At 44.8% G+C, this 12,395-nt stretch overlaps 1 protein-coding gene across 3 annotated transcripts in view; it reads left to right on the top strand.

Moving 5' to 3' along the window:
- Nucleotides 1–12,395, top strand: part of LOC128825790 (granulocyte-macrophage colony-stimulating factor receptor subunit alpha-like) — a 42,356-nt gene that overhangs the window by 15,863 nt on the left and 14,098 nt on the right. For 2 of the 3 annotated variants that reach the window (XM_054008590.1, XM_054008584.1), the window contains exons 6-9: nucleotides 17–146; nucleotides 239–414; nucleotides 661–815; nucleotides 9,772–9,807. In XM_054008590.1, coding sequence (XP_053864565.1) covers nucleotides 17–146; nucleotides 239–414; nucleotides 661–815; nucleotides 9,772–9,807 — 497 coding nt within the window. The remainder of the gene's footprint in view (nucleotides 1–16; nucleotides 147–238; nucleotides 415–660; nucleotides 816–9,771; nucleotides 9,808–12,395) is intronic. The other variant, XM_054008598.1, reaches the window with a different exon arrangement.

The raw sequence follows: 12,395 nt of genomic DNA, 5'->3' as shown, positions 1-12,395 counted from the left end.
TTTTCTTGGTTTCCAGGCATGAATGGAACATCTGTTGAAAATTTCTCCTGTGTGATTTACAACATTTCCTTCATGAATTGCACTTGGAAGGCTGGCAGGAATGCTCCAGAAGATACCCGATATTTTCTTTTCTTTCAATACTCAAAGTAAAGAGTTTTCATTGGCTCAAGGAAGTTTTGAATTCACATTTGACAGATGACATTTCTCATGTTTGATTGAAACATTTTGGTATATGCAGGGAAGAAGATGAACAAGAATGTCCACGTTACATAAGAGATGCACTTGGAAGACCTATCGCATGCAGTTTTCAAAATGTGACAGACATTAAAGAGAAAGTTTACTTCCTGGTGAATGGGTCGAGCAACGAATCGGAGATTCAGTTTTATGATGAGTACATCACACTATATGAAATAGGTAAGGAAAAAGTTTCTTTCTGTTTAATTTCCATTTTTACTACAAGTAGAGAGTGAACCATTCTTCACTGGGAGAAGAGCCTGCATTCATTTCAGAGCTGTGCTCCAGAACATAAGCTTTTATCTTTCTTTTTAAAAAAACCTGTTTCTAGCCCTTATGGTTGCAAAGATATAATTCCAAATGTGAACTGATTCTTTATCAAAAGCTGATTCTTTAGCTAATGTAATAATGATTATTTTATTCTAGAAATACTCACTCCTCCATTAAATATCACAGTAAACTGTTCTGAAGACCAAGCAGGGTGTATAGTGCGATGGAAACGGCCCCAGCCAAGCCACATGGAAGGAAATGTAGATCACTGCTTTGAGTATCAAATTGACATTCGAAATAAGAATGCTATTGTAAGTGTAACTTTTCGAATGACTCTCACTACAAATATATATTTTCTGTTTATCAATCTATAATATATACACAAACATAAGCCTCTCCTACACTAAAGTCACCTCTCCTTCCTCATCCGTCATGCAGTCCTTTTTAGATCCAGCCATTCCTGCACGCTACATAGTTTATTGCCTCATTTGCTAACCATGTCCCCATAACTGTCTTTCAGCACCTGCAACTGTCTGTGCCCACTCTCTTAACTACTTTTGTTTCTCACCAGCATTACACTTGCTCTTCTATCATTGCTAACCCTATCACAGCGATTACTTTTCTGAACTCAGATCCAACAGCATCCATCCACAGAGACAGTGGAGAGAACTAGACACTACAATTTGCTGTCCACTGGAACAGGTGAAAACCCCAGCTTACAATGCCATTCATTATCCTGGGATCTGAAAACAGCTTCTTAAAGCTTTTATCCCTAAGAGTGCAGGTCACTAGATGATTGATTCACTAATTTAACTCATTCCCACCTCCAAATATGTCTTTGTGCAATGACAACCTGTACAATATTATAGGCAAGGCTGATAGCACCACCTATTATTAAGGTTGCCCGACACTTCCCGGTCTAAGACCTTGTTTTTGGTTACTTATAACTTTGCCAAACTTTAACTGTTTGGGCTGAAATTTTCCATAGCAGGTATTAGCCAAAATAGTTCAGAACAAGACTAGAGAAAAATACAGTTTTTCAATATTAAAAGAATTCTAGCAATCTTTTCTTTGGAAACTCGAGGCCACCATTATTTGGACCAGGGACTTGACATTTGGCAGGGGATGTCCTTTGTGTCAGGATGTGCCTTTTACCATCCCTGTGAAAATCTGCCCAGATTTGACCAGGGAGAAGCCTTTGAAAAATCACAGTTTGTACTTGCACAGTAGAGACTTGCTAAATTCTGGAATCACTGAGCATATCTGAGCCTCTCACAGCTCCTAGTTGTGACTAGGCTGTGCATGTGCCATCCCCACAGAGCTGCTGAGCATGTTCAAGCGCAGGGCTATGAGGTTATGGCTGCTCCCGACTGCTCCAGGCAGGGTGGGACTGGACATTGGAACTGAGAGCTGGGCATCTGCCTTTCCTGTGCTCCCAGTGCACCCCTGCCAGTGTGGAGGAGGAAGAGGCCATCTGATTCAAATGCAGAGTCCACAAGAGACCAACCCAAGGCATTGTAGGGGAGTCCTGGGGGAGTAGATTGGGACAAGGACCCTGCAGGTGAAGACTGAGACTTGCTGTGCAAGGAGACTCAGTCTCACAGTCAGAGAGGAAAACAGGTGGAGGAAGAAAGAGTGTGTGTGTGGGCGGGGGGAAGGACTGAGACTGGATGAAAGGAGACTGGGACTAGGAAACAATGGGGCAGAGAGAAGGAGGTTGTGTAGGGAGGAGAGACAGATCAGACAATGAATTGGAGTGCAAGGTGAGAACTAGGATTGGCTGTGCAAAGAGACTGGGACAAGGAACCATGGGAGGTAAGAGTGGATGAGAAGCACAGGAATGAAGACTGGAACTGGGAACCATCAGGGATGGGGAATGTGAGCGTGTGGGTGACTAGAGGCTGCAGGGAGAGACAGACAGATCAGGGAGTCAGGAAAGGACCTGGGAATGGTTGGGCAAGGAGAAGACTGGGTCTGGGAGCAGGGCAGAAAACTAGGACTGGGTGTGGGGGAGTCTTGGGCTAGGAGTCTGGGTGGGACCTACTAGGCCACGAGCATGGGATTGCGATCAGAAGCTTGAAGAGTGGACACTGGGATTGACTAGGTGAGCAGAATGGGACTGGGATAAGCAGCCAGTGTGGGGGTCTACAGGACTCGCATAGGTTAGAGGGGGAAGGGCAGAATGGGTCATGTTTGTGGGGAATGGGCAGAAGAGTCTTTGTCCATTAAAAAAAACCACTCGCCTCCACAGCCTGCAATGAAACCCATGATTCCAGAGTCTCCACATTCTTCTGCCATCAGCAACTGTCTGAGAAACTCACTGGTAAAGTTTCCCATCCCCTTCTAGTGCTGGTCTAGTAATGATCAATAATTAAAGACTGTATCATAATGCATACTACAAAGGGGGCAAATTAAGTTTGCACAGGCACTTTCATTTTTGTGTTACCTACATTTTGAGTGCTTGACTTTGTAAGTGTCCTTTGTGTCAGGAATGTACTTATGTGTTTGTGTTTCCATTATAAAGACTATGGTATAGACAAACTTTGACATTTTCAATGCTTCACTTTGTACATTTAACATTCTTTTAAAGTAGCTTTTTGTATGGACTATACTTTTATTCCACTTGAGATCAATTGATCGTAAGAGTTTGTTCCAGGAGACAGGGATTTGCGCTAATTAATCAACCTTTTAATGCCTTCTGTATTCCACTGGTGTGATGCTAACTGTGCACTGGGTTACTACAACTAGCTGGAACTTGGAGCAAGGTGGAATCAAGGCTGTGATGTGACATTCATAAGCCCAAATTCAGCCCTGGGAAAAGAAGGTATAGCTCTCATTGATTCTGATGAGAGTAGCTCAGGATTGAAGTTGGTCAATGGGGTTTGCATCTCTGTTAACCAGTAAAGCAAGTCAAAAGTAGACAGTTAATAAAGTATTCAGTTAGGGAACTTAGATTGAAAGAGGGAAATCAAAAATGCCTGGAAGTAATCATTTAAATATAAAGGTCTATGTTACAGACACTCCAGCTGCACAGCTATGGAGCTGCAGTAGTGAAGACACGTCCTACAGCAACTGATGGGAATTGTCACCCTTCCAAGAGGTGGTAGCTAGCTTGACAGAAGATTTCTTCCATCAGCCTAGCCGAGTCTACACCAGGGGCTAGGTTGAACTAACTACAGAAATTGGGTGTGTACGTTTTTCACACGCTGAACGATGTAGATAGATCAACCTAATTTTTCTGTGTAGATCAGTCCTCAGTACTTACTGAGGCAAAACTCCCATTGGTTTAAGGACTGGATGTTATATAAAAGGAACTCAGTGCCAGAGCATAACAGGAAAATGTGAACTAGAAGTGCAGAGTATCACACCAAAGGATAATTATATAAAATTAAGGGAGGAATTTAATCCTGTTGAAAGTAAAATTTAGATCTTCAGCCTACCAGTCCTAGTACAGTGCACAGTAGAGAGGGCCAGTTGCTGTGCTCCAGCACAAGGATGAGCAGATTTAAGTTACTTTATCTTTGAAATAATGAAATAAAATTACCACATGATGGCAGCCTAGAATCCTAAATGAGAGAGCTTGTGTTATGCTATGCTTCAGCATGACTGTTTCTAAGTACTGTCTGATTTTAACTGTTTCCTTGTAAAGAGAGACCCAGATTAAACCCTTAGATCCAGTCATCCTCCAACTTTAGGGAGGTTTGGATCTGTCTCTGAACTTTGCAGCTTGGACCCATCTCCATTTCTTGGGCTCTCCTTGAAGACTGCATTCTTTCTCTCAGACAACATCTTGCCAATCTCTGGCAGCCTTCCTTTTTCCACAATGCAATGGCCTCTGGCAGCTCCCTCACTTTCCTAAGGGTAGGCTGCCTTGCCTGGACCTGGTTAGGCCAACACTCCCCCTCTGCTTCTCCCTCCTCCATCCCCCCACCCACCCAAAACATCTTTCAAATACCCTTCCTTGAAGTCAATGCTGAAACAGCATCATTAAATCAAGTTCTCCTCATCCACCTATAGGAAAAAGCAAAAACTACAACCTAATCTTCAAAGTCCTTACTTCTAAGACTGCAATGGTGGACCATTGTACTCCAGTGTCCCTAAATTAGAGGGTTTCCTCTGTGCCAGCATGGACTCACATCAGCACCTCTCAAGTCTCTTTTATGATCTTCCACACCAGTAGGTCAGTGGATTCCACTAGCACCGGACCTGGGAAGGGCCAAGGCCATGCCCCTCACCCTTTTTAGCAAAAGAAACAAACAGAGAATTCATGTCCCCCACAGATTTCTTGTTCACCGCAGAATAATAGATTCTGCTGTGGGTGGTGCTCTGATTAAACCTATTGCCCACCAGGAATTGTGGTGCCAGAAGACAGTGGAGCTGGCTTATCACCAGAGCAGCCAGTCGTGAAGAGGAAGGGGGCACTTTGGCCGTGGTCCCTTTACTTCTACAAAGGTTCTGGCACCCTTGGACTCCACCCATTGGTTTTTCCTTCCACCAAGGTTAGAGCCCTTTTCTCCCTTGCTCTTTCTACCAGGTTAGCAAACCAGTACCTTGTTCCCTCAATATTAGCAATTAAATCTGAATTACATTTATAGGTTTCTCCCACAGTTGCCAACCTTTGGGGAATCTCTCTGCAGCCTTATGTTCTTATGCCTACCACCCACAAGCTGAAGTTTGGCTCCTGTTCTTCCCTTCCTTTTACAAGAGGGGAAGCTCTGGCTGGAACAAGGATCAGCCTCTCAGGCGGCCCCTAGAGAGTCAGCTCTAAAGGCTCAGTCTCTCAGAATCGATTGCCTCATCGAAGGGTTTACCTTCTACCCTTCTTCCTGGGGCATATTGCTTTACCATCAGTCAGGGCGGCTTTGGGACCTGTGCATCTTGCGGCTGTCTGAGTCTCCTCCTCAGCTGGACTCCCTCTGTTGCCAACAGTCTCTGGCTGGAGCAACCATCTTCCTTTTTACTGTCCCTTCCTGTGGTAGGTTTCCCTCTTTTAAGCTCCTCCCACTCCAGGCTGAACAAGCCTTGCAGGTGTGTCTTGTTAGTGTGGAACAGGCACAGAGGAGATAGTTAGCCTCTTCCATAACAGGGTGAGAACATGTCCCTTCACATACCCTACCCCTCAAGATGGGAAAAATATTTGGGGTTGTGTTGTCTCCATCCCCGATCTGTGAAAAGAAATCTGTGTGAGCATGGTCCTTTCCCACCCACTATTGTACTCAGAAACAATAAGGTTGAACGAGGGTTCGTATCCCTCATGGACTGGACCCAGCATAGGGGCGCATGATCAGTGATCAGGGAAAAGGGGTTATGCAACGAGTAATACCTTAGAGCTTCTACTGCTCATTTGATAGAGAATGCATCCTTTTCAATAATGGAGTACTACTTTTCCCTTGTGAATAGCTTCCTACTTAGGTAAAGGACACAGTGTTCTCCCCCTTTGAAGTCTTGTGAAAGGACAGCGCTCAGACTGATGTCCCAGGCATCAGTGTGTAATATGAATTCCCAAGAAAAAAGCAGGGCTGAAGAGCATGGCTGCCTGGCATATTCATGTTTTCAGTTCTCTGAACGCTTCCTTGCAGTTCCCATCCCAATGGATTTTCTTAGGGTTGTTGCCTTTTATGAAGTCCATAAGTGGGGCTGCAATTGAGGCTAAGTTGGGGATAAACCTCTGGTAATATCCTGCCAGGCCAAGAAAAGGTCTGACTTGCCTCTTTTTCTGGGGGACGGGACATGCCTAGACCTTATTGACCACCTCCTACGCTAGGCTTGGGCAAACTACGGCCCGCGGGCCGGATCCAGCCCCTCAGGGTTTTGGATCCGGAGTGCAGTATTGCCCTGGGGGAGGGAGGGCTAAGGACTCCGCGTGCATTGCCCTTGGCTTCTGGCACCACCCCCCGCAGCTCCCATTGGTTGGGAATGGGGAACTGCAGCCAATGGGAGCTTCGGGGGAGGTACCTGGAGGTGCGGCAAGGGCAGCGCACACAGAGCCCTCCACCCCCCCACCCTCAGGGGCCACAGCGCTTCCAGGAGCAGCGTGAGGCCGGGGCTAGGGCAGGCATGCAGGGAGCCTGCACCAGCCCCGGTGCGCACCGCTGCCACCCCGGAGCCACTTTAGGTAAGCGGCTCTGGGCTGGAGCCTGAACCCCTCCTGCACCCCGCCCCCCAACTCCCTGCCCTAAGCCCCCTGCCTGCACCTCGTACCCCTCCTGCCCCCCAACTCCCTGCTCTGAGCCCCCTCGTACACTCCGCACCCCTCCTGCACCCCAACCCCCTGCCCTGAGCTCCCTGATGCACCCTGCACCCCTGTGCACCCGAACCCATGCCCTGAGTCCCCTCCTGCACTCCGCACCCCTCCTCTGCCCCAATTCCTTACCCTGAGCCCCTCCCACACCCCGTACTCCCTCCCGCACTCCAACCACCGGCCCCGGCCCTGCATACAATTTCCCCACCCAGATGTGGCCCTCGGCCCAAAAAGTTTGCCCACCCCTGTCCTACACAGTACCCCAAATAGGTCACTTCGCTCACAGCCACCTTACATTTCGCCAGGTTGGCTGTAAGTCATACCTCCTATAGCGCTTTTAACACCTCCTATAAATGCTGTAAGTGGTCTTCCCAGGTGGTACTGTAGATGATATTGATGATGTATGCCGCAGCATATTGATGGTGGGGATTGAAGATCTTATTAATAAGCCGTTGGAAGGTAGCAACAGTTCCGTGGAGGCCAAAAACCCTGGTCTTATATTGGAAGTGCCCAAAAGGGGTGGACAAAGCCATTTTCTCTTGTGAGCATGGGGATAAGGGGATCTGCCAGTAAGCCTTTGTCACGTCGATACTGCTCAGGTGCTTCGCTGGTTCCAGCCATTCTAATAACTCATCCACCCTTGGCATTGGGTAGGCGTAGAATTTTGTGTTGGCGCTGACCTTCCTGAAGTCAATGCAGAATCAAACCATACTGTCTGGCTTGGGAACTAGAATTATGGGGCACCTCCATTCACTTTTGGATTCTATAATCATCCCCATCTTTAGCACTTGTACTTCCTCTCAGACCATTTCCCATATCCTTCGTGATAAGGGTTTAGGGTTCTCTTGGACTATCTGGCCTGGGGTAGTCTTTAGGTGATGTTGAACCAATCGTGTTCTCCCCAGGTGGTTGGAGAACACTGCAAAAAAGTCCCCAGTTACTGAGTGAATTTGTTTCCTTTGTGCAGGGGAGAGTCTTTCATCACCTGGTACTGTTGCTGGAGCTTCGCCGCTAGGCCCCTGGGGGTCCCAATTCTGGTTTTGCTTGAAGGAGTTATCAGCAGGGCTCTACAAGGTTTGAGAAGTTTCACATAGTAGACCTTGATTTCACATAGTAGACCTTGATTTCCTTCCTCCTCCCGGGTAGTTTGATCTCATAGTCCGTGGGCCCTGCCTTCCTGACCACTTTGAATGGACCCTGCCATCAGGCCATTAATTTAGACTTGGCTGAGGGCAACAGAAGAAGAACATGATCACCTGGCTGAAAAGTCCGTAGCCCCCTTATTGTAATTGTTCCTGGGTGTGCTGGATATTCCTCAACTTCTCTCTGGCAAACATCCTTCTGTTTCTGAATTGCTCCCTTAACTGAAAGATAAATTGGGTCGTGTTTAAGGCCCCCACATCTTCTTCTTCTCACCCTTCTTGCAACAGGTCCAACATGCCCCACAGTTGGTGACCATATAGCAACTCAGATGGAGAGAATCCCTTAGAGGCTTGTGGGACCTCCCTTGTGACAAATAGAAGTGGTAGGAGTAACCAGTCCCACTGCTTGGGGTTGTTGTGACAAAGGGCATCAACATCCCCTTCAGGGTCTTATGAAACTGTTCTACTAGACTGGCCGTTTGTGGATGGTACTCCGAGGTCTTCAGGGACTTGACCTTCTGAATGGAGCATAATTCCTGCATCAGTTGGGAAATGAAATTAATCCCTTGGTCTGTTAATATTTCACAGGGAAACCCTACCTGTGAGAAGAGCTTCAAGAGCTCTGGAGCTATAGTTGTTGCTTTCAGGGAGCCGAGAGGAAGAGCCTCCGGATACCTGGCTGTGTAGTCTATGATTACTAGTATATCGTGATGCCCTGCTGCAGTTTTTTCTGGGGGTCCAACCATGTCCACCCCTATTCTTTTTAAGGCGGGTTGCAATCAAGGGCAGAGGGACCACGGGTGCCTTGGTGATCCCTCTACTGCTAGATAGTTGACACTATAGACAGGAGGAACAACATTCTCTCACTTCATAGTGTATGTCTGCCCAGTAGAATTGGGCTAATATCCGAGCCAATGCCTTTTCTCTCCCTAGGTGTCATGTGCAGGGGATGTCACGTGCCTACTGCAACATGGCCTGGCAGTACCTGCATGGTTCTAATAGCTGGTCCTGCACTACCCCCATTAGATTAGATACAAGCACTCCTTCTTGAGTGCGGGTATTGATTGCCTCCCTGTGACTCTGTCTCTTCTCCATTTATGGGGGTCATTTGCTCATATTCACAGTCAAATAATGTCCAGAACTCTTTGAGCAGAGTCCACAGCACATAGTAGGAACACCTGGCCTCATTCATTCTTTTCATGACTGGGATTTGGCATCCCTACCCTCTGCTTAGCAAGTGAGGTTCTGTTTAGGATGGCTCCCTCCATCAGGGCATGCTAAGCACAATACTAAGTAGGTATGTCTATGCAAACATTGTTTGCTCCTGAAGTCCTTTTCTCTGTGCATCACTACATGTCTGGGGAGAACTCACTCAGACCATGCTTACAGAAGAAAGAACAAAAGGCAAACAAGAGTAGCCACATATGCACCCAAGGAACCAGCCTTTGCCTCAGCCTCAGCCTCTTCTTCCTTTGTGATGCCACAGTTAAACAGGGCAAGGGTGAGGGAGACTTTATTTCAGCACCAGCATCATGCAATTGCTTGTCTAAGGAAGGAAGGAAGAAAGAAGATTTAAGTTTCCTTTCTTTTTTAACCTGAAATGCAAGAAGCCCAAACTTTGAATAAGAAAACAAACTCAGGAGAGTTATTGGAGCAGACTTGCCAGGTTTGCCAGTCATTAATTACAACCAAGGACATCTGTATGTGATAGGAGGAAACTCATTACATAATATTGGAATCTTAGATATTGTAAATTCTAGTTGCACCTTCTTCTGAATCAAGTAAGCAAGTAAATAATCAAAAAGGAGAAGAAAGAAAGAAATGGATTACTACAGGGTAGCAAAACAAATAATAAAATAATAAAGGTTTTTCTTTGTTTTGCAGGCCAATCCCAAGGAAAGCAGCAATAGGTGTCCTATGGTAACTATTCTCTTCCCATACTAAAATATGGTCTTGTCCCAGCTTACATTTAGTCTAGTGCAGTGTAAAATATTGTTACTAGTGCTTAAATAGTTTTGGTGTCAGTATAACACTCAAGTAGCTGTGACCGTGGTCACTGGAGGGGTCATACTGAGATTGCTCAATTGGGGCCAACTGCAAAGAATGGGGAGACAATCCCCAAAACCAATGGTTTATTCTTCTAATTAGGTTCAACAAATTAGACCAAGCAGCTTCTGTAATACCATACTGGTTACCAAGAAGCTAAAATAGAGGTCCCCTTAAGCAATCCAGTCTTTGGCTCCCACCCAGACAGCCAAGTCTGTCAAATATGGTGAGGATTACTTAAAATCTTATTCACCATATATGAAGTTCTATCAATCCCAAGAGATTGGACACATTAACCACCAGGTCAATGAATATTTCAGATTTTATCCAAGAACACGCTTACAGCCAATTCTTATTAGCTAATTTAAGATTTATTTAAAAAGAAAAGAAAAAGTTACTTTGGTTAAAAGATCATTATACATATAAATATGAATAAATAAAGTTCTTGGGTCAGTTTCATAGCAGAAATGGTGAGCTGTTGATTTGCAAAAAGTCCTTCCAGAATCAGTTTAATAGATTATAGTCCAATAGCCAGTCCATGTATAGAGTTTGTTCAAATTCTTCCATAAGAATTTGCAGGGACAGTCCAGGGTATCTGGAGCTCTCAGTCTTGTAGCTTGAACTTCTGCTGACGAAATTTAAGCAGATCTGAGAGTTCTTTTATAGTTCGCTAGCAGGCTATGGCACAGCAGGCATTCCTTGGATGAAGAAGAGGTAATATACATTGTTGTTCTGAAGTAAATCTCTATTTCCTAGGCACACATTGGTAACTAGCTGCATTCATTAGCATAAGGTAATTAACCATTCAAGTAGTTCATAGGTAGTTTACTACAAATTTCAAAGAGAAATAAAGATAATGGTATTATTACACCCCAAATTTCATCTAAATGTTAATATTCCTTTTTCATCCCTGAATCAATAGACTATATTAACAGACAGGAACAGACGTTTAGCATCCACAAGCTAATCTGGTCACATTTTTAACATCTAACAAGATCTAGGCAAACACAGACAAATACACTCAGTATCTTCTTCTAATTCTCTAACAATATAGGTTTACATTTCAAAGAATTTAGTCTACTTTAACATGGTTTTGATAACTACACCTCTACCTCGATATAACGCTGTCCTCGGGAGCCAAAAAATCTTACCACGTTATAGGTGAAACCGCATTATATCGAACTTGCTTTGATCCACCGGAGTGCGCAGTCCCACCCTCCCCTTCCCCCCGGAGCACTGCTTTACCGTATTATATCTGAATTCATGTTATATTGGATCACGTTATATCGGGGTAGAGGTGTATCTACAAGGACTGGCCCTGTTTACCATTTCAATACTTGTCTAATATGTCCTTAAGGTTGATTTTGGGTCATTTAGCCTGCTCATTTTGCTTAACCCTCACTGGCTCAGTGTCACAGTACAAGATACAAGGTATCTTTATGTATCAGTTTTCTTAAATATATCATATTCCAAACTGTTAGGTCAGAATCAAGGATTTATGTAATCTGGATTGACCCTTAAAAATTTTTAAATGGAGACCCCTCTTGGAAATCTTAGACATAGTTTGCAGACCCACAGATTGAAAATTACTGTTCTATGGTAATGACAACCTTTCACAGACCCCTTAGACATAATCTTCAGACCCCAAGGCGTCCACAGACCACAGATTGAAAACTACTGCCCTAGCACTTCATTAAAAGGTAGGACATTATCTAACTTTCCATACACCTTTCAAAACTTTCCATTTTCTATTGGTTTCACATACACACTAATACAAATAAAATAAATTCTGTCTCTTTATCATACTTTGATGTCGTTTTGCAAAAGATGGGAAACAAATTTTGTTCTGTTCTTTGCAATACTTTCCCATGTCTGGTAGAAAATAAAGAATATAAAACCCAACACCAAAACCTTAGGACAGTTTAAATTAGACAAAGAAAAGCTGTCTAGGAGCCTCAGTATCTTATTGACTGGGGTTCCAATATATGCCAAGTTATTCACTTTAACAGGAATCTGACCTGTGTACTCAATCCAGAAAGGCATCCAAGAGTTAGCACAACCATATCTTAAAGGAACTAAATCCTAGTAACATAAAGTAGTGTAGGTCTTTACGATATATATGAGCTATTGGGTGGACTCAAACACAGTAATGTCTAGCAGAGACAGTGAATAGCATTGGGAGGACATCTTCTCAGCGTTCTTGTTGGCATTGGGAGGGCATCTCAGCGTTCTTGTTGCTCCAAGCTTAGGTGGGGGAGGAGAAAGGCAAAGGCATGCTGCCACTGTCCCCTATTTTATATCCTCAGTCCAAGTGCCTAGAAGACACTTGCCCAAGCATGTCCCGGTGGGCTTTGCTGAGTTACTGGGTTGAGCAATCCCCCTGGTGTGGCCTTGTGCAACTGAATCATAGAGTTGAGCTGTCCCCATTGTGTGGTGCTTGGGCAACTGTCATTGAACTGTAA

The sequence above is a fragment of the Malaclemys terrapin genome, chromosome 1 (assembly GCF_027887155.1).
Source record: "Malaclemys terrapin pileata isolate rMalTer1 chromosome 1, rMalTer1.hap1, whole genome shotgun sequence".
NCBI lineage: Eukaryota > Metazoa > Chordata > Testudines > Emydidae > Malaclemys > Malaclemys terrapin.
Note: the sequence above shows the minus strand (reverse complement) of the source record. Positions and strands in the feature narration are given on the sequence as shown.